This window comes from Nothoprocta perdicaria, unplaced genomic scaffold (assembly GCF_003342845.1).
Source record: "Nothoprocta perdicaria isolate Ctin4 unplaced genomic scaffold, notPer1 scaffold_1, whole genome shotgun sequence".
Lineage (NCBI taxonomy): Eukaryota > Metazoa > Chordata > Aves > Tinamiformes > Tinamidae > Nothoprocta > Nothoprocta perdicaria.
The window spans coordinates 15,468,140-15,490,481 of NW_020454093.1; the positions used below are offsets into that span (position 1 = coordinate 15,468,140).

The 22,342-nt window shown below is 37.8% G+C and overlaps 1 protein-coding gene across 1 annotated transcript in view; it reads left to right on the plus strand.

The window, feature by feature from the left end:
- Positions 1–20,502, plus strand: part of ZFR (zinc finger RNA binding protein) — a 34,961-nt gene extending 14,459 nt beyond the window's left edge. The window contains 16 exon segments of the mRNA XM_026038123.1: positions 328–575; positions 1,571–1,762; positions 3,125–3,413; positions 4,320–4,513; positions 4,997–5,116; positions 6,103–6,248; positions 6,619–6,781; positions 8,265–8,470; positions 8,701–8,851; positions 10,135–10,276; positions 15,309–15,406; positions 16,231–16,326; positions 19,792–19,903; positions 20,012–20,109; positions 20,275–20,394; positions 20,396–20,502. Coding sequence (XP_025893908.1) covers positions 328–575; positions 1,571–1,762; positions 3,125–3,413; positions 4,320–4,513; positions 4,997–5,116; positions 6,103–6,248; positions 6,619–6,781; positions 8,265–8,470; positions 8,701–8,851; positions 10,135–10,276; positions 15,309–15,406; positions 16,231–16,326; positions 19,792–19,903; positions 20,012–20,109; positions 20,275–20,394; positions 20,396–20,476 — 2,456 coding nt within the window. The 3' untranslated portion in view covers positions 20,477–20,502.
- Positions 20,503–22,342: the final 1,840 nt, after the last annotated feature.

Here is a 22,342-nt window from a genome sequence, read left to right on the forward strand (position 1 = left end):
TTTAAAAAAAAATCAACTAACATCATACTTGGTCTCACCAGATGTCTTAGGAAATTTCATATATTCAGTAGGGAAGCTTTGATATGTCTAAATGCATAACTCTATGTCCACAAAGATATGTCTAAGATGAAACATATTCCTGGTATGCTATATTAGTTGTACTTTGAAASATATAGAAAAACTAAGGCTACACAAAAAGATCACAATAAATTGTTTATATCCTGCCCCTCCCCCAACTCTATTATGCAGCATGCTTGTCATGAGTGTATTATGTAATCGATAYGTAATGTACAGTGGTGTAACATTTATTTTGTTTTGATCTTTGAGGTACCTCTTATTCCGGCTATGAAGCTGCAGTCTATTCGGCTGCATCATCCTATTACCAGCAGCAGCAGCAACAACAGAAACAGGCGGCRGCAGCAGCTGCTGCTGCTGCTGCAACAGCCGCTTGGACAGGGACCACCTTTACTAAAAAGGCACCATTCCAAAATAAGCAACTGAAACCAAAACAACCTCCCAAACCACCCCAGATCCACTACTGTGATGTTTGTAAGATCAGCTGTGCTGGACCACAGGTACCTGTGTTACATAATGTTCTGCAATAAGCGTTAATCTTCATTTCCTGTGCTAAAAGAAATATCTTAAGACCATGGGTTATTTTTAAAGATCTGATTTTGTTCTTTAGTAAAAGAAATAGCTAAAGGAAAAGATGTGCTGTTATAGAAAGACTTAATAAATATTACAAGACAAAAAGATGCATCCCTTTAACTCAAAGAAGCCTCAGCTCTGGGCTCAGTACTTTGGACTCCAGAAATAATCTAAAGCTGGCATGTGATTTGCTCTTTATCGTAACAACCTTCCTTCCTATCAAGAAAATGTTTTGTTCAGAGCTACAGGGTTATATGCCCTTTGAGTGGTAACCCTGCAAATTTATTTGCTTTGCTATTCGGTGTATTCCAGCATCTCAGTTTAATTTTGCAGTGAATACAAGTGTGTAAAAAGTGGGTATCAGTTCGTACAAAGTGTTCTTAAGATTCTTTGGCCAAAACTGTTCTTATTCTTTAGGTAAAGCTGTTATTACTTCCACTCTCTGCTCTCCATGTAGCTGTGGTTGGTATAGGGGCAAATCTCAACTTTTGCATATCCATTTCAACATGGCTTTATTTATGCACTACCTTGTTTTGAACTTTTTTTTAAATATCTCTTTTGTGATGCACCTAATTACTATGGCCTTGAAGTCTGTTGAAAATTCAAAATCAGGAATAATCCAGCACAATGCAGGAAACTGCAACTGAGATGCAGGAYTGAGGAAATGGTAAAGCAGGAAGAATATCCACACCTTATTACCTGGATAAATGGAGTTTTGATAAAGGAGGAGAAAATTTCTKGGTCTTGCAAGTGGTCTGCATACGCCTTAGAGCGTAATATATAGAATAAATGTTCACTGTAGGAAGCACTTATACAAAGCATGTGTTTTAACCTATGTTCTACATTGCATGATTTGTATGATGAGAGACAAACAGTACAAAGGCAGCTTACTGTGTATGTGTTTTTCTCGTGTTTAAAACAGACTTATAAAGAACACTTGGAAGGCCAGAAACACAAAAAGAAAGAAGCGGCATTAAAAGCTTCCCAGAACACCAATAACAGCAGCACTTCTGCTCGAGGAACTCAGAATCAGTTGCGCTGTGAACTTTGTGACGTGTCTTGTACAGGAGCAGATGCTTATGCTGCCCATATCCGTGGAGCCAAGCATCAGAAAGTAAGTGCTTTATATACATGCTTCTTTTTTTTTCCCTGCAGAGCAGAGAAAATTCACAGAAACAATGTATTTGATATTATTTTGTTAGGGAATATTCTTCTTTTTGTTCCAAACTTACATCTAAGCTAACTATTAGGAGGACTCTCAGGGAAGGGGAAGTATTTCTTGGGYACTGTGGAAGATGTATTAAGGAAAGTATGAAAATTGTAGCAGGTAAGCATAGAATAAGATGAAGACAAGTATAGCATACAAGTAGCATACTTGTCACTTCTTTTTAAGTGCTTTCTTGATGATTCATCCAGTACTGTGAAGCTCTTGGAGCACTCTGGACCATTCTAGGCTGAGTCAGTGCCAAGGGACAGAAGAATTAGGCCGTGTGCTCTGCAGTTGTGTTACCAACAAGCTCAGGCCACATCTCACTTTTGTGTTGAGCGACACTAAATTATACACCATGCCTGGTGCTCTTTCTTTCACAAATAAGTGCAGCCATTAGTTCTTGGGTTAGTGCCTAGTAATTCCATATGTGTATTATTAAACTTCTATTTGTAAGTTATAATAGTACATTATTATCCCAGTACACATGAATATAGCTTTCTCTTCTCTAAGATAGTTGCTAAGACCTGGTAATTTAGGTTGTCATCTCATAAAAATGAAATCACAAAGGACTCCATTGTTGCTGTTGTACACTTGGAAAAATCTTGTGACTTTTAATTAAAACGTTCTTTTGAAGATTTGCTTAAACTTAAATTCAGGGTGTTGCTTGAGTAAGAAGCCTGTGTTATAGGTGGAAACAGAACAGTCTAAGACTATGTATACATTCGTGTACTTACTATGACTGTGTGCATGTGTTGCATTAAGAGCATGTTTTAGCAGATTTGTATTTTTATTTATCACTACTTTCATACCTATCACAATCTTTAATTTTGATTTTGCATGCTTCATTCGATCATTTGATTCATCCAATGTTGTTATATTGGAACCTAAGTAGTTTAACACACTGCTTTTTGGAGTGTGAGAAAAGGGCAGCTGGGCAACAAAACCCTCACACTGTAATGATTTGAACAGAACTCTTTGGGTTTTGCTGGATTGGAAGTTCACTGGTTTCTGTTCTCATCTTCTCTGCTTTTGGCATAAATATCTGAATTTCTAAAGGGAATAAGCTGTCTGAAATAAATGTCAAAGATTATATAACTCTTCRTGTGTAACAGATGACAAAGTATTACCCATGTTTTTGTGCCTGACCATTCTTTATAAGGAAACAATAACGAACTGATTGGTGTGTTCCATGTCCATAGTGTTTAACAAGTAATTTTCATACTTGTTTAGGGAGATCTTATTACGAATATCTCTTTATTCCTACAGGTAGTAAAATTGCACACAAAACTTGGCAAACCCATTCCTTCAACAGAACCAAATGTAGTTACCCAGGCTACTTCCTCAACATCTACATCTGCTTCCAAACCAACTGCCTCTGCTTCAAGTATAACAACTAGCAGCAGTACTGTGAACTCCTCTGTGGCATCCTCTGCGGTGAAAATTCTTACTCCCACGACAAACACACCACTTAACACAGCGTCCAACAACAAAACAACTTCAACTGCTGCTAATATACCTGTAAAGAAAATATCTACACCGAAAATAAACTTTGTTGGCAAGTACAGAAGTCAGTCTTTATTTTGAAACCTAACCTATTCTATAACCTTAAGATCTTAGTGCAGCAAATACAAATGTGTTTAGCTAACTTTATGCATGAATGATTTGTATGTTTAAGAGGAGTACTGATAGCTTTTGAAAATAAGCATGTGTATAGCAGCTTTACTTCACAACTGGGGTTTTCTGCCCTGTTCTTTCATTTGTTTTCTCCTCTCTCTCTGTCTGGCCTCTCTGGCAGGCTTCTCCATGCTTCAAAAGAGAATCTCTTTCTTACGCAGTAGCTTCTGTAGTACTGCAGATTACACTCCAGTTGGCTGCAATTTCATTTTACAGCCTGACCTGTTAAAGCAGACTGCTGGCAGTTGGTGACTGGGCAGCTGAAACATCCTTACAACAGGGAACTTTAGAAGGGAACATAACAGACATCTAGGGATGGGAAGCAGCTGTTTCAAAACAAGCTGTTAGGCTCTTGAAGGAAAACCTGTGCATTTGCGACACTGGAGATGTAGGAGCTTTGCAAATGCAAACACTGTATGTCTCTGAAGTACTTTTTTGGATCCACTTCCAAAAAGAAATCTGATATTCAAACAGGAAATAATTAAAATATCTATTCTGAGTTGTTTCCTGTCAGTTSTGTCGAAATGATAAAAATCACAAGTGCATAAAGCAGTGATTTTCTTTCTTGCTAAAATCAAGGAGCAGTATTAAGTGTTTAATTTGAATGTAGGAAATTTTAAACGGTTTAAATGTGTTTGAATGTGTTTAAATTGTACCAAGCTTTAGAAGTAAAGTAGTGTTTTAGCCATAACATTAGTATTTGTACCTAAGGTTTTCAGAGTGCCTGTTATATACCATCATATTGTCATTTAATGAAAATTCACAATTGAAAATCTTGGATTTGTAGGTGGTAATAAACTTCAGACAACAGGAAGTAAACTGGAAGAAATGAAATCARCTGAGACTGTTAAAGCAGCTCCCGCTGCTGCCGTGCAAACGCAGGAAGCAAAGCCAGAGACAGCGTCTGAACCAGTGACTCCCACAACTCTGGCTGCCTTGCAGAGTGATGTCCAGCCAGTAGGCCATGACTATGTAGAGGAGGTATTGATATGAAAATGTGTATTATTTTATAACTAGTTTAGTGAAACATTGTTCATCAGGATTACAAGTTAGGTGATGACCCTTCAAAGACAAGTGCATATGCGTGTTTTTTTATGTTCTCTGTGTTTCTTCTGAGCTCGATGAGGCACATCGGGCCTCATTTGGGTGTTTTGAAACATGGCGATGAAGTCTGGAGTATCAGAATCTGATGTAAATTTTTCAGCATTTCCAGTTTTCTAAGSGTTAGCTGTAATTCAGTATGTTCATGTTACAGCTTACAGTTGTGCACTCATTGGGATGGAACTTAACCTGCCACAGCAGGGTCTCTGCTAGCACTGGAAGTTCTAATTTGAAGTGTTTGATGTGTTTTTTTYAGATGAGTAGACTTTATTCAGAGTAATTAGTTTGCTTGGAAGGAAAGGAAGGAAAATGTTTGAAGAAAAAATTAAAAACAAGCCAAATGTGTTCACTTTATTTTTGCAGGTACGAAATGATGAAGGAAAGGTGATCCGCTTCCACTGCAAACTTTGTGAATGCAGTTTTAATGATCCTAATGCCAAGGAGATGCATTTAAAAGGGAGGCGGCACAGACTGCAGTATAAAGTTAGTAGAAATACTAATGTATCTGAAAATGTATCTGAAAAACTTCCAGATGTCACCTGAATGTACTTTTGTCTTGCATTTAAAGATTATTAAAAAACAATGTTAGCTATACAGTATGTTTATTAAAAAAAAAAAGAGAAATGTTTACCTACTAGATGATTTTATTTTATTATTTTAGGAATATAGTTTTTAAATAAGTAATACTGACTGTGGAACTAGTTTATTTTTTATTTAAATGTTTTGAACATTGCTCTTTGCAACATTACAATGTGGTAGAGCATATTCAAGTAACCGTATGTTCTTCTATGTCTTCTACCATGAATGACAGTAGTATGAAATACTGCTGCCCATAGTTTTTGGGAGGGACCACCCTGGCCCTCTGTGGAAACGTTTTCCAACCACCTGTTGAGTGTTTTATCAGTCATGATTGGAGAGGCAGCTGTACCACCATTCAGTGCACGTTTTGATTATTGTAAGATTGCATAGTAAGAATTTTCTGTGGTCACAGAAGGTGTAGGAGCCCTGTCCAATGACAAAAAGAATAAAAGAAGAGAGAATATTGACAGAGAAATTTATTTGGTAACTCTTATTTCTGCCCACGTGCAGGGGATCCTTGAGGAACGGGGCATTAGAAAGTACCTTGGAATTAAACTAACAAGTTTATTCAGGCTATGGAGTAGGTTTTCTGCTACAGAATTAACAGCAAACTACTTAACATTTTATGCATCATATTATTTTAAGTTACTTTGTTCTGATACAGGTGAAGAGGACTTTTAGGTTATTTGTAAATATTTATATTTGTTATTTCTTAATTCTGAAATATTTGATGCTGACTTTTTCTTCAGCTATTCATTCAATGCAATTTTAAAACTTTTACTCAATTTTATTGTAAACTAGTTGTGTTTGTTAAGCATGTCAGAAAACATCTGTAACCTTTAGATGACACAAAGAAAACCAACATTTCATTCATTATATTTCTGAACTAGAAAAAAGTAAACCCAGATTTACAAGTAGAAGTAAAGCCCAGTATTCGAGCAAGGAAAATTCAAGAAGAGAAAATGAGGAAACAGATGCAGAAAGAAGAATACTGGCGAAGGCGAGAAGAGGAGGAACGCTGGCGGATGGAGATGAGGTAATATGTGCTGTCCTGTCACCGAGACAAGGCTGCAGCCAGGTTGTCTACATCAGCTCTGCTTCTCTGCGTGGTTCTTTTGAATGTCTATTGCAGGAACTTTGTGTTGTCCTGTTTTAAATCAAATTGTTATAGTGCCTCTGATTTGGGTCATTCGTTTGYTAGTATTCAACCCCTCTGAGGAACGTAGACTTTGCTGATTTTGCAAAATAACCATTCATTTTACTTGGTGGAATTTGCTGGTATTTGGTCATGACTAATAAGAATGAGTTAGTGAAGAACATGTGTGAAGAACATTAAAAAATTATCTAGAGCAGGTGGAAATATTTAACTGCTTTGTAAAGGGAGCTCTTTGGTTCGTGCTCTGCAGGCGTTATGAAGAGGACATGTACTGGAGGAGAATGGAGGAGGAGCAGCATCACTGGGATGACCGTCGCAGAATGCCCGATGGAGGATATCCTCATGGTCCTCCGGGCCCTCTGGGCCTGCTGGGCGTTAGACCCGGAATGCCTCCTCAGCCCCAAGGACCAGCTGTGAGTTTCTTAACTTGAAAACTTTAAAAGGAGAAGGGAATTTTGGGAGGGGGAGGGGCAGAAGCTTATTTATCAGGAGGCATAGTTAAGGAGTGTAACTTAAGCAGCACTGTAAGTTATCTTCAGCATCTTTTAATATTGGAAAGATGAAAATGTGTTATGTACTAGTAACACTGTATAGATGGACTGGTCTTCCATTTTAAGTCCRCTGCTGTGGTGGGGAGTAAAGGACGTGCTGATGACAAATATTGATTCTCCTGAAAAACAAGTCACTCTGTGTAATTGTCTACCAGGTCTTTTCAGTTAATTGCATTTGTGTTATTTTCCTCAAGTGCAGATAACTGGATGGGGGGGGAGATGGGGAACCAGTTGCCTGATTCCTCTTGGAGGATAGGGGGTAGTGGCCCRTACTCTGCCTGGAAGTCAGTAGTGAGTGGACTGCCCTAGGAGCGAGTCTGTCCTGGGGGCTGCCCTGTTTAACACACTGAGCTGAGAGAAGCAGTGGAGTTGGCAGTCGGCACCAAACTGGGGGGATCAGTCAATGCGCTTGAGGGCAGGAAGAATATTATCCAGAGGAACCTTAGGTGAGGCCGAGGAAGGGCCAACTGGAGCTCTATGGAATTCRGGAAGGACACGGAATGGAATACCCCCCTCCCTGCAGCAGTGCAGCCTGAGGCCTGGCAGACCAGAGAGCAGCTGTGCTGACAAGGACAGGAGGACCTTGCTGAACAATAAGCTGAATGCTGAGCCAACAGTGGCCACGGCAGCCAAGGAGGCCAACAGTATCTTGGACTGTATTAATACTTGTAGGCACACGATAGTATTTAGACCCCCTCTAAAATACTGCATCCAGTTTTAGGCTCCCCAGTGCAAGACGTAGATTAAGCTGGAGTGGGTTCAGCACAGGCCAGCAGGATGTCAGGAGCAGATGCTCTGTAGGAAAGGCTGAGAGATCTGGGCTTGTTCAACCTGCAGAAGGGATGTCTTCAAGGGAACCTGGTAGCCTTCCAAATACCATTGGAATACAAAGATGGAGTCACACTTTATAGTGCTAGGAGGTGAGAGGGTAAGATAAAGCTGACCTAAAATGAAATGAGAGGTTCAGACAAAATACAAGACATAATGTTTTCACTGTGATGACAGAGACATTAGGCTTTGGCTGCATCAGAGAGGTTGACTCTTTGGCTGCACCAGAGAGGTCTGTCTTTTGAAAGTTTTCAACACTAGAGTGGATGTGAAACGCTAAGCAACTGGATCTGGTCTCATAGCTGACCCTGCTTTACACATAAGGTTGGAAAAGAGACCTCCTGAGGTCCCTCCTACCTAAAAGCAGTTATGGACACTTCAGTTTGCCTCAATGAATAATTACACAGCTATTTCCCAATGAACAGAAGGATGTTAGATATTTATACTAAGGGCAGGGTTATCTGAGCTGTGACCTTCCAAGGACACACAGATTTCAGTTATGCTTTTCTCCATGTAGCCTCTACGCCGGCCAGACTCCTCTGATGACCGCTACGTGATGACCAAGCACGCAGCAATATATCCAACAGAGGAGGAACTTCAAGCAGTCCAAAAAATTGTTTCTATTACTGAGCGTGCTTTGAAACTCGTTTCTGACAACATGACTGACCATGAAAAAAGCAAGAACAAAGAGGGAGATGATAAGAAAGATGGCAGTAAAGACAGGTGTGTATATTCTTTCTTTTAAGAATTTCCATCTTTTGTTTCTGAACTGCTTATGTTTTTTCCTTGCACCACCCTTGGTGTTTTCAAAGATTCTGCTCTGGTAACGTTTTTGATGTGCCACTGTGGCCCCAAGAGTATGTGGAATACGCTGTTTTATTTCACTTTTTTATTTTCAGAAGCATTTAAAAAATATTTTAAATGCAACTTTTAACTGTCAATTCACTTCACAGAGCTTTGAAAGGAGTTTTACGGGTAGGCGTTCTGGCTAAAGGGTTGCTGCTCCGTGGAGACCGCAACGTCAATCTTGTTTTGCTGTGTGCTGAGAAGCCTTCAAAGACRTTACTCAGCCGTATTGCGGAAAGTCTTCCCAAACAACTTGCAGTAAGTAGAGTTTAGGTTTGGGATTTAGATCTTTAGAAAGGTATTGTAAAAGCTTGTCTGCAGGGCTGACTCTACTGTGTTTCATAGCTCAGGCCCAGTAACTTGTTTTCATTTCCTGGATGCTTCCATCAGCATTCAGTGACCATGCTGTGTGTTTTGCTCCCTGTACGTTGTATGTAAAAGGGATCTGGTTCCCAAGTTTGTAGGTATTTATGTTAGTGATTTAGTATCAGTTGCTATTGAATAGAATTTCTTTAATCAGAAAATGGAAATCAGCACAAATGGTACTTTCTTTTGTTCTGACAGTTATGACCAGAAACTGAAGTAGCTTGTGTATTGTTGCAGCAGTATCAGGAGACTTGCTGCCTGAAGGTCACTCCTCTGTTAATGCTAGTTTCTGTCATTTTTTTTCCAATTTATACCTGTCAGCATGTTKATATTCACAATTAAGTTAAAGCAAAATTTGTAACATTTTTTAATTTTTATCTTAAAAAAAAAAAAGCTTGTGCAGTCTTAAACTCATGAGATTAGATTCTTTTGAATTTTTATAAACCGTTTGTTTTATCTCCACAAGAAAGGAGAGTACAGAAGAAAGCTTTTTTCTCCATTACTTGCTACTATAAAAAGCCTGTCCACCGTGGTTAAAAGTTTTGCCAAACCTTCACTGTCTTGTTACAGCGCAGTAAAATGCCTGGCAAAATCAGTGGTATGGTATAAACATTAGCAGGCACAGATTGACTAGACAATACTATTAATTTGACTCTTGTTCAAAGTATAAAAGCTAAATAAAAAAAATTTAAAAATGCTTTTTGGAGAAACTGCTTCTCCGTCTAGTTTGTGGAAAGAGGTGACAAGTGCCTACAATTTTCTCTTAAGGGTATGTGGAACTGTTAAATCTGGTTTTAAGAAGCAGCCTCAGCCTAACTGCCCTGTTAGGTTTGCGCTGTCCCCTGCTATTTGCCTTGCCCTTGTTCTCACTGGAGCTTGTGGCACTCAAGGCTGGATGGCATCTAGGAGTACCCTGTGCCTGGGAATAATCAGGGAATAATCTGCAGCTCTGTRCTTTTTAAAGGCTCCTGTGCTTTTTGGAGAAACATACCCAGCGGACATTTCAAGTGGCTCTGAGTCTCTCCTTTTTTAAAAGGTTTTTAATTGTAAGCTTGAATACTGTCAAGATTTTTTTAGTTTATATATAAATTTCCTTTCTAGTGGTTTTTTTTTTTCCTTTTGCATGCTTGGTGACTGTTATGAAATGCTAACAAAATTTCTCTCTCAATATTTAGGTAATAAGTCCTGAGAAATATGATATCAAGTGTGCGGTACCAGAAGCAGCAATAATTCTAAATTCATGTGTGGAACCCAAAATGCAAGTTACTATCACACTGACGTCTCCAGTCATTCGGGAGGAGAACATGAGGGATGGAGGTTGGGAAGTTGTTAAAGATGTTGCTTCTTTGTTACCCATTTTCATACGTTATCTATTCTGCTTATGATGGCATTAAGTCCTGGAAGGCAACATGCTGGCACAGTTCACTTATTTGATGGAAACCTTGTTTTTCAGGAACCAGTTTTAGTAGAGAACAGTTTATTAGAATAAATGCTTATGCGATGCATTTATTAATATTAATTTTTTTAATTCTACCTTTATGTCCAACCTCAGCTTTCTGGAAAAGGTCCAAACTTGACTTTCCCCTCTTATAAAATTATGTGGAAAAGTAAATACTTTGCAGCCAGTGGCTTTCTAGAGCAGTCTTGCCCTAAGAGAAAGACTGATGCTTTTAGCAAACCGAATCACAGGTTCTGGGGTTTACACTGGATCACTGTTACTATCACTAGCACATTCCAAATGGCAGTACTACTTAAAATGTGCTTGTATAATACTATTATGGTACCAGTGCTTCTGACTTTTAAGCAGATTTTTTTTTTCCAGCTCTCTGAGGTTGCCCTTTGGTTTGGAGTACTTTTTGAGTATATTTAGGCTCCTGGAATGATAATCAGTAACAGAATAGTACCATGAGAAATGACTTTGTCATTGAGCTGAAGCAGAAGGTGGAGCTTGTAAATCCATTTTCATTCCTGAAGTACACAATTTCTCTGGTGCCAGCAGTGTTGCTTTAGGGTCTGTTCTGTAACACTTTCAAAGCTCCAAAAGCTTTTAAGCCAACAAGCATGATTAATGTTTGCAGTACATTGGTTCTTTTTGTTTATGGGTCAGATAAAATTAAGTTTTGTTTCCTTTTTAATTCTATATCTTCATAGTTGAAAGAGATGGTGGCAGACAAGGTTCTGGTGTTTGACTATGAACCTGCAGATAGGAAATCCGAGGCTATCACTTTAACACTTCTCATATGCAGGTTGAAAAATTGTATGTGTGCATGTATACATGTGCTTGTCTGTATACGTATTTCTAGAAGCCACAGACCTTTTTTTTTAATTTCATCTCATCATTACATGTCCTCTAAAATACCCGAGGCTTTGTAGTGCGCAAGTAAACGTTCCGTCACTGTGCATCATAAGCACGCAGTGTTACCCAAGTCGTCCTGTGTGATCAGAAAACAAAATTTCCAGGTGCATTCTCGAGTTTGGATGACTTCTGAAAAGTCTCGGGAGTGCTCTGTATGTGATTTTTAAGCTGCATGTGTCATTCATAGCTATAAACACTTTGTACGTGAACTGTCACACCCAACCAGTTCTGCTTGTCTTTTGACAAAAATAAGAGGAAAATGGTTTGTGTCTGCTGAATCAGGCTTGGCATATCACGTAAAGTCATAAGTCATACTTGAACTTAACAGATTTGATTATTAAATTAGATTAACCCTTTAATGAAGGTAACTTTAAACGTTGTGTTTATTTCTTTATGTACTGTGCAAAGGTGCAATATTGATTCCTGCTACAGTACAGATTCCTGCAGTTTCAATGAACTTGTTTCTGGCRTAAAATTCTCTAATCTACAGTAAAAACAAATCTTAAATGCTTACAAACAATCCCTTAATTCAAGTCTCCTAAAGGAAACAAATTGTATTTTTGTCTGACCCACCCTTGAGTTAAAATGATATATTCTGACTTTCTTCACTGCTGAATGCAGTACTGCCTTTGGGCAAGCAAAATCAAATTAGATTTCTCTTCAAGACACTGAGCAGTATAAAACAGATGTGCAGAAAAGTTGCTTTGGAAACTAGAGGAAAATAGATGACGGAGCTGCAAATGACTGCAGCAAAGAAGGCTTTATTATGAAGGTTACTGCTTATTTGCAGCARTGTAACAGCGTGGGTTTGTGCTCCTTTCTTACTGCAGATTCTGATGCTCTGTGTCTTAAAATGGTTTAAAGTTTTGGGGGGTTTTTAGCTCGCTTGGGGAGCCAGTTCAGGAGATAAGGAAGGCTTTACCGGAAGAACCAGTTTGAGTAAAGACAAGACTGAGACTTGCACATGGGGTAGAATCACGTTCRACGTGTCATTATACCATTACATGATAAAAGACTAAAAAAAATACAGTGTAAACTAAAACTGTTAAGCGCATAGCTACTGTTCCTTACAGTATTGTGCGTTTGACAGTTGCCTCAATCGGWTATGTTCAAAGTGCTCTAACCCCTGCTGTGGAATCCTTCCTTCAGCAAGYACAATGTATATATCTCTAAACACATCTATGTGTGCGCGTGTGTTTTATTATTTTTTTATCCTTAGCTAACAGCCCCGGTCCAAAGCCTTCTAGCAGAGGGACTTGATTCCTGTCAGGGGTTGCTGCCAAGACATCGGAAGGATTTTTGACCAAGGTTTTCTAAAGCTCAGTGTCACACCTGCCATGCTTCCCAAAGGAGGGGGTTTGGATGCATAGTCCTGGCATCTGCTGTTATTTTGTGTTATTTTTGGTTTTTTGTTTTTTTTTTTTCCTCCCTTTCCGTCTTTGTCTCTCTCCTAGATTTAAGCAGTGTTCACACTAGTTTTGAAATAGTTGACTGGGTAACGTGTATTTCACATAATAAAACTTAACAAATTTGGTATACCTGTTAACTTTTAATGAAGAAGTAGTGTGGACACAGCATGTCTAACTGCAGATTAACCCCTTATCTTTAGGTTAACAATAAATTCAGTCCTATAGGAACTATAGGAGTCCTAGTATAGTATATATACTATTCAGTCCTATAGGAGAATTTGCACTTGAGCTTTGTAAATTAATTTAGCTTTTGACTTAAGAGGGTTGCAGGTTAGGAGTTTGAATTTAGTTAAATAGTCCTTAAGGGGTTAATCCTGAAATGTGAAACTGAAGCAAAAATCCACAGATTAAAATTTACAGGAGTTCCGTTAATTTTTAGTAAATTTGTTCTAGGTGCAAAAGGTGCCTTGACAACTTCCAGCTTTCACAGTGTGTTTAAATTTCAGGGTTTTTCCTATGATTTCTATTGCTAATAGCACATTTCAAAGCTCCCTTTCCAGCACTGAGGAAACTTGTCCTCTGTGCACTTACACTGTAATTGTTTTTTGGTAAAAAATATTTTCCAAAATAAAACATTTTAGAGGTAGAGGTCGAATAATTGGCATCTCAAATTACATAGCAAATTATGGTGTGAAAAGATTGAGTGTCACCCATTTGCACATTAGTTTTTAGACAAATTTAAATAATTGCTTAAGCTACTAGGCCCAGCAAACCCATGTTCTTGTTTAACTTCTCAATCCTACTTTGCCACTGTATTCTTGCTGTGGGTTTCTCTGAGTGTATTCCTTGTCTCTTATATTCAAGTTGTACTCGTTTCATCGGTTATCTTACCTGGCACTGCTCTTGGATAGGTTTGTTATTTTTTTGAATGAAATAACCACTTTAAATGTCTTCATTTGGTCTGTAAGTGCCTTGTTAGTGCAGTTTTTCTTCATTCCACTTTAACAATAATTTGAATATCTGTATGAGAAGATGGACTATTTTTTAGCCCTATGCCAAGCAATAAAAATTATTTTATTTTAAAAAGAGGGCAAAAAGTCTGAATAGTAGTATTTTAGAAAAAAATTAATCATTACGTTGCAAAGTTACAGCACTGTCTTTGTTCATAGCTTTTTAGCTCTTCGTATACTCAAGTAGCCTGCTTTAATTTATTTGATATTTGTACATAGATAGGTGCCTCCAGAGCGTTCTCTCAGCAGCATCCTTAAAAGCTGCTCCTTGTTGGTGGCTTTCACTAGCCTCAGTATGCCTTTAAAAACCTTGATTCTCTTGGCTTTTAAATAAATATTTATTTAATGAATTTGCCTTTTAACTCCAGTAAACTGCAGTGCTTCATCAACCCACTCGTGTGGAGGGAGCGCCGCTGTGGGAGGCCTTCAGTTTGTGTCTCTGCCTGGTGCATCCCCGATGATGCGGCCAGAAGACTTTGTTCCTAGTCACAACAGTCATTTTTATAAATACCAAAATAAATATCTATAAATATAAAGGAAATTAAAGCTTAGCACTGCATTCATGCATATAATGCATTTTTAAGTACCTGAAGATAGAGTTTCTGGTTGTTTAGTAGTTCTTGTTTCGTTGATTAAACCACATCCAAAAGGGCTTTTGATCTCTTTCATTCAGTGGAATGTGACTTGGGCTTGGTATCTTCAGCCCCTTTTTTTTGGAGATTTGAATATACAAAGTCTAGTATATTTTCTTTCCTTCAGGCATTCTGCTTTATTTTTAAACTATTCCTTGCTTTTCTTTTTCATGCTGAATCTTAAGTAAAACAGCCCCCTTTTGCAGCTTTCTTTGCATCCTAAGTAATGTTGGATCACACAGATCATGGGTTGAGGTACAGATCATGGGTTGAGGTACTGATAAACACGAGTTAAAGGATATATAAGGATATATCCTTAGGATATATAAGCTCTAGAAGGTGATAGATCTCTCCTGCTGAAGAACATTTAACATTCCTTCAGTCAGTCTTTAAAGCAAAATCGTTTCCATTTTAAGATTAAATTACTACAAAAATAACACCACTACTAAACATTGAGCGCTTTTAAGATTTGTTATACTTAGTTTATCTTTTTAGGACAAGGTCCTAAATAACACATGAGCGTTTAAATTTACAGCAAACCAAGTGAATGTTTCTACTAAGTTAAAGTGGATTTTTGTGTTCCTTCTGTCTTGTGTTCTCTGTGCTGGTGCACTGTGTCCAACCATCCTTCCTTCAGTATTTAATTTTAGGGGAAACTTGCATTTCCAGCCTTAGATTTAAATAAAGAAGCTCCACGTATTGCATAATCTGCAATGCATTTGATAATACTCTGAGAGCTCAAGTATATTACGCTCTTAATCTTGAACCTGGGTTGATGCCCTCCTCATATTTAAATGGATGTTACTGAACACTTGCATTTGTCGGTCAAGGAGTTAAGCTTGAAATGGCATGTGTGACACTGAAGCTACTTTAAGGAAGTGTCTTGCTCACCTGGTCAAACACCCATTCCTCACTGCATTTTGCCAATTCAATCCATTTTAGATGTAACCTCGGGTATGGTGAAAGACCCACCGGACGTCTTGGACAGGCAAAAATGCCTTGACGCTCTGGCTGCTCTACGCCACGCTAAGTGGTTCCAGGTTCGGAACATCATTTTACTTTCTTCTTGTAGCCTTATGAGAGATTAGCTCAGTTGCAATATAAATGTTTTATCTGTGAGAAAACACTCGGTGTTGTTCATGCTAATACTCCTTAAGATTTTCCTGGTCCCTAAATTTGACTGTAGAAAGTTGAGTATGGAGGAACTGCTTTATGCAGTTACAGCGGATTTGACATGATTTTTTTTTTCTGGTCATTGAGAAGRCGACATTGAAAGCTTGACTCGCTTGGGGTGATCATATGTTGTATATTTGTTATATATTCCATAAGGCTGCAGAGTAACTTTGCTTTAAATAATGGAATATGTGTTTAAAGCTTTGTGTTTAGATTTAAGACTTTTTTTTTCCTATTTCTTTAAGTGCATTAAGTGTAGGGAATGAAAGGTGAGAAGCAACTGTTTGGTTTAGTGACTTTGCATTCTGGCAAAGGCACAATAAAGAAACCAAACAGCTTTCCTTGACCTTTCAGTCTCTATACCTACTTCTTAGACCTTTACTTTATCCTTTTTATTTCTAATATAGAAAGATACTGTATTTATTGTTACAAGCGACCACAGGTCAAAGTGTACAGGGGATCAAGAAATGTTGTTCTTGTATAACCTGTGCACTTTGACTTCTACCACCTTAAATTACTAACCCTGTATAAAATACTGCTGTAAATGGCAGCTCAAGGAATAAGGTTATAGAATGATTTGTTTCCATCTTGCATCTGAGCTTCCATTGAACAGTGGTGTTTTAGTCTTTCAACAAGTCCGATTTGCTGTCGGGGCTGGGATTAATTAATTTGATTTTGTGTCGCTCTCAAGGCTAGAGCTAACGGTCTGCAGTCCTGTGTGATTATCATACGTATTCTTCGTGACCTCTGTCAGCGAGTTCCAACTTGGTCTGATTTTCCAAGCTGGGTGAGTAACATTCTTTGAATGCACCTTTTTAAAACACATAGTAGTGCGAGTAGAGAGCTGGAAAGTGTTGCTGCAGTTTTCAAGTGAAGACTCATTCAAGAAGTAATGAAGGCTTTTATATAGCAAAGGATCTAGAGTCCCTTTATCAATTTAATTTATTTTTCTGGAGTTTTGTCATTTGAAGTCACATTTCTTTTTCCGAAGGAATTTTTATTTCCTTTTTAATTCTTTGTATATCTTTATTCTACTGTTTAACACCTTTTCCTTTCTGTAAGGGAATGTAATTGTTTCTAATCACCTTTGAATTGTTTGGACTCTGCTGAACCTAAAAAAGAAAAATAAAACATGATGTGTGAAATACACCTAGAGAGCTCTGTGAGAGCAGAGGTGCTACTTYAAAGATCAAGCCTCAGGAGTTCTTAAGTCATTAAGGTTTTCCTTCTGCAAAAATGTCTCCAAATGAATATTTTGCTTCGTATCACTTGGAAGCTGATTCCCAAATTGGTTCCCATCTACTACTCTCAGTTCTTGTGACTGAACTTCTCGGAGCTTTTCTTTTCCATTGACTATGCTAAAAAAAAGAATACTCTCTTTCACAGATGCAATCTGCTGCACCATGCTGCTTGTCAAGGTAGACTCTAGTTTTTGGTAGGAAGAGCAGAGTTCCAGTGGTCAGTGTTTGAGTGAGAAATAAGTTTTACAAATGCATTAGGCTTGCAGAGAATTTTATTGTTTCTGATACTACCATTTATTTCTTCTGAAGGGAGAAAAAAGAAAAGGAAAAAAGTAGAACAGTTGCACTTTGGCTTTCTAAATATTTAATGTGGGTAACATGCAATGCCAGTTTATACGCTACGTTACCTGAAAGATGCAGTGTGCCAAAAAGAAGGGAGAAATACGGAAGTGCCCTTTTTGTTGCCTTCATGATTGGGAATCTCCAAAGCAAAGASCCCAGCGTACTTTTAGAAGAGCATCCTTAAAACTACTCTAAAATAGGATGGCCTTTCAGGTGGCAGAGGGTGTCTACAAGGTCTTAAGAGAGAAATAAAAGTCCCAGTGATGTGCCTGGCTGCGGCAGGAAGAGGGACACAGGCCATTCAGTTTCCTCCTGTGCTTCCTCACAACATGTCAGATGAAGCAGTGCGGACTGAGACTCCTTGGAGTCCCTTTATTGCTGAGCATCAAGTTGTCTTTACTCTCTGCACAAGGTGGTGGTGAGAGTTACTGTTTAACAACTTTCAATAGGTATTACATGTGAAAACAAAGAATAAAGCTTTAATGATTTAAAATTATGTATGTGGAAGGTCAAGGAGGAGACTGTTGTTACGCTTTAGGACTTCTGTGCAGTTACTGATAGTCTGTAAGAGACTGTATCGCCCAGAGACTCCAGGGAATACAGTCACTCTGTCCATGTGCAATGTGTGTGCATATGGATCTCTTGCATTCCACTCCTTAACGTAGTCTGGATGCACTTTATTGCTATGGCAGATCTGCTGTTCTGAGACAAGCAGATGGTTTTCTGGGTGCAAATCTGAGGCTGACTGGACTGGAGACAGTGAATCGAGCAGGGTAATATTTGGGGATAGTCAACTTGCAGCTGGGTTGTGTTGCCAGTCACASTGTTTTTCCTTACATATGAAATTTGTACTACTGTCATTAAGTTCTGCTGTTCTTGTGAGTACAACTTACCAGTGCTTTTGATCAGTAAGCTTCAAGGATATTGGTTTAGATTAGAAAACGATAAAAAAAATCTTAGCTACTACTTACTGAAGGACAGTGATTTGATGTTGTATAAAGAGATGCTTTTAAAGTTAGCAAATACAGGTTTTCTGTAGTGTACTGATAGCTTCTCTGCCCAGTACCAGAGCCTGAAACAAATAGCAGAACTCAGACCCAGCTGGTGAATATCTCGCACTGAGTATTTTCTAATTCTCCATCTTAGTCACTGAGAGAAAGGCCTGTGGAAAACAAGGTAATGCATGCTCAAATGCATGCTATGCAAGGCATAATATTCAAGAGATGATGTATTTTACCAGGCAACCATGTGGATGAAGAAAAAGGGGTGTCCTTTGCTATTCCTCTCCTTCCCTGCTGTAGGGCAGGCTCAGAAGGGAAGGGACATGGGAAGGACAGTGCCAGCTCGCGCTGTGTCTAGCTTCTCTCCAGAAGTGCTCAGTATCACCCTCTTTGCACGCTTAAAAAGTCATGTAGAGGAATTTTGTCAAGTATCTAAGGTATTAGGAACCACTATTCAAGGTTACAAGGTTGATTTTTTTATTATTTTGGTTTTATTATAGTTGAAGYTACATGCACATAGACACCAGAGCACTGTAATTGGCATCTTCCTCATAGTAAGTTACAGACTGTAGTGTGTTCAGTTAGAATCCAAAGGAGAATTCGAGCAAACACAAAAATAAGAGGCCTTTTCAATGTATTGTTCAGCTTCATGCTTGGAAAGAACTAAATTACTTCTGCAAGCATTTGAGCCTGAGTGATAAAGTGGGAATGTGGAAATGCCATGCTTAAAATTAAAATTTGTCGGGTAAATGGATCTTAAATGGAAAGAAATGGACATCCTTAATGAAGGATTGTAATTAACACTGCCCACAGTTACTTGAATGTGTCAGAATGGACATGTGCTCTTAGAAAATAAAAGTAAAAAGCAACATTGAAGAAATGTAAACTTTGGAGAAGAAACAAACAGGGAGATTGTTTGAAAATGAAACTTAGCAAGGAGGTGATAATGAAATATCAATTTAGTGTTGGAGGGAAAGTTTTCTTTATTATTGCAAATATTTTTTAAAAAGTAAGTATTTAACAAAAACAGTGGGAATACTGAAAATTGATTATTTAAAGTATAGTTTATCAGTGTAACATTTTATTTAATATGAAATGATAGGTAAGTTTTAGAGAACCTGTTTATCAACAAGGTTTTCTATGTGTGTTTTAACGTACAGGTATTGGTAGTGTTAGCCTGCACCTGGGGAAAAAAAATTGCAGTCAACTTGTTTTGCTGAACGGAAGCACTGTTGATTATTCAGACTGAGCATTAAGCGATCATTGAATTTCCCAGGCCTTAAGTTTCTGTGTCATGTGCTGTTAATTTAATRGGATATGCTGTGTGCTGCTGTTTGTCCGTGTAGCTGACGCTCAGGGGACCCGCCATGTTCCATGCTGTCTCACAGTGTTGTCAACCTGCATATATAGGCTACTCCTGTATAGATTTCTACAAAACATTTTAAACGATTGGTGATGAAAAGAGGCGTATCAGTAATAGTACTCAGCTTTGCATCTTTCTGTACTCACCTCTCTAAAACATTTTCCTTTTTAACTGAAATTGTTCTATGATGTTTGTATGCATGGTCAAATTCTTGTATCCAAAGTTCTGTATTAAGCAACAGTGGCAGCTGCTTCCTGCTGTAATCAGGCTTTGAAACTAGGTGCATTTTCTTGTTGTTGGTGCAGGCGATGGAGCTGCTTGTGGAGAAGGCAATCAGCAGCGCTACCGGGCCACAGAGTCCTGGGGATGCACTGAGAAGAGTTTTTGAGTGTATATCTTCAGGAATTATCCTTAAAGGCAAGTTGCCTTTGTTCAGTACCTGCCTATTAAGGCTTAACTAATGGAAAATTTGTAGTCTTGGTTAAAAGAAGGTCGAGATACTGCTAATGAGCTTAACTATTGCAGGTGGTCCTGGCCTTCTGGATCCATGTGAGAAAGATCCTTTTGATACACTTGCTGTCATGACAGATCAACAACGAGAGGATATTACTTCGAGTGCACAGGTAAGGAAGATATTAAGTAACTGAAGTTGAAAGCAGTTATTTTTAATAAAAATGATTTTTTTAAACTAAAAATGTGATTTTTCCATGTTTCAGGAGRATATAGTTCAGTCTTCAGAATTAACATGTCTTTCTAATAGAAATATTTTCTTTCTGCATTTTTTACAGTTTGCACTGCGACTCCTTGCATTCCGTCAAATACACAAAGTTTTGGGAATGGATCCATTACCGCAGATGAATCAACGCTTCAACATCCATAACAATCGTAAAAGGAGAAGGGACAGTGATGGGGTTGATGGATTTGAAGCCGAGGGGAAAAAAGATAAAAAAGATTATGATAATTTCTAAAAATGTTAGTCATCAGTGCTAAAATTGAAGGCGATAAAAGTCCATTTGTTGCCTTGCTCTTATTTCATTCATAATAATGTCTGGTTTAAAACATCCTAAACCACCTGCGAATTAGGTTTGGAAGAGAACAACCTCTCTTCTGTGAGGTTCTAAACGTTTTAAAGGATGTGCTGTATAGACAAATTATGGATGGAAAGGCTACAAATGGAAACTCTCTTGTCATTGGAGGGGGGGGGGAAAGTTTGAGCTTTTTTTTCCCTCATTGCAATTTCTTTAACTGTGTTGCTAACTTTAGTAACTTTCTTTTTCTTTTGTCATTTTTTATTAACAAGCGCGTTGTCTTCTTATCCTGACTGTATTTAATGCAGCATTTGTGCTTCTGTTGCTATGTGTATTTTGACATTTTATTTAGAAAGATTTTTGTTTGCCTTTGACACTAGCTGTATAAGTTACTTTGTGTTAGATGGTATCAACTGTTCCCCTCCCGATTAATATTTTACAGATTTTTTTTTTGTAAAGTGAGACTGCAGGATTATGTTTTTTTCTAAATGTGAAGGGGTTACAACATATAATTATCCTGCCATTTGAGTGCTCAGAATTAAATGTTTTGCCAATCTTGTGGCATTTGTCTCCTTAGTGTGATATAACGGTGTAATTAAGACAAATTTGTGTTAATCTAATGAAGTTTGCTGTTAGTTGTGCATTAGCAGTATAAAAGCTAATATATACAGTATGGTCTTGCAACAGTTTTAAAGCAGCTGCATAATTGATCAAAGTTTGCATGATGTTTTTGTTTTTAATAGAAGGGCTTTTAAAACTATTATTTTAGGTTAAATGCGTAGGTCTTTGTATGATTGACTTTGTGATATAGCAAGGCCAAAAAATAACTTTCTGAATTTCTTTTCTCGAGATAGGAGCAGAAGTGGGCATTTCCCATTTAGACAAAGTTAGTCATCCTTTTCGGTCAACTTTGTCAATATGATGTCAATGCCTCTCAGCCCTTAAAATAAATGTTTGTCATATCAGTGCCTGTGAGGTTATTCCTTATAGCTATTCCTGTATAATTTTTTTTTGTGATTTTTTTCAACAATTCAAATTTTAAAAGTGAAGTATTACTGGCAAAGTGAAGGTTATCAAAGAAAAAAACAGAAAATTATTTCATGTGGCCATAGTGTATGCTTATGTCTCTTTCAAAAAGCTAAATATAGCAGTGGTGTAAGTAAAGTTACATCATACTGTTGATGTATGCTCTGGTACACAGATGTGATTTGTTGTCACAGCACTACAGTGGAATACGCAAATAAAAACTAAAATTTATTAAATGACTAAAATTCATTATACACTGGAAACTGAAGTTTTACTTGTTCTGTTCAGTGTGTACTATGTATTGTTGCAAACCCATATAAACAGAGATTAACGTAGACTAACATTCCTATAACTATTTATCAGTGGCCGTAGGAGAGGATCAGACTTTACAAAAATTGTGGGTTTTTTTCTGATACGATTTATTAAAAAACAGCTTTTGTTCCCGTTTGGGGTCGAAATTTTCTTTGACCTTTTTAACAAATAACTATTGGGTAATATTTCTGTTTTGCAACACTCATTGCTAACAGCGTGGGCCTGTGGAATAGAAATACGATACATTGGAAAATAGAGGAAATCTTTAAAAAAAATACAGTATCCTTCAAGCATCAGAATGCAGTTTTTAAAAGGAGAAGTTATTAGTGGTTAGTAAGGAAATGGAAAGCTTTCCCTTGGCAGGAAAATATTCTTAAATTTCAGCATCAGAAGTACCGTAATTAGCGTGTACTTTAAAATTATTTTTAAGAAATTACACTAGTTTTTGTTGTCCAGCCTTGATGCTTAGCTTCCCTGCATGCATTCACTC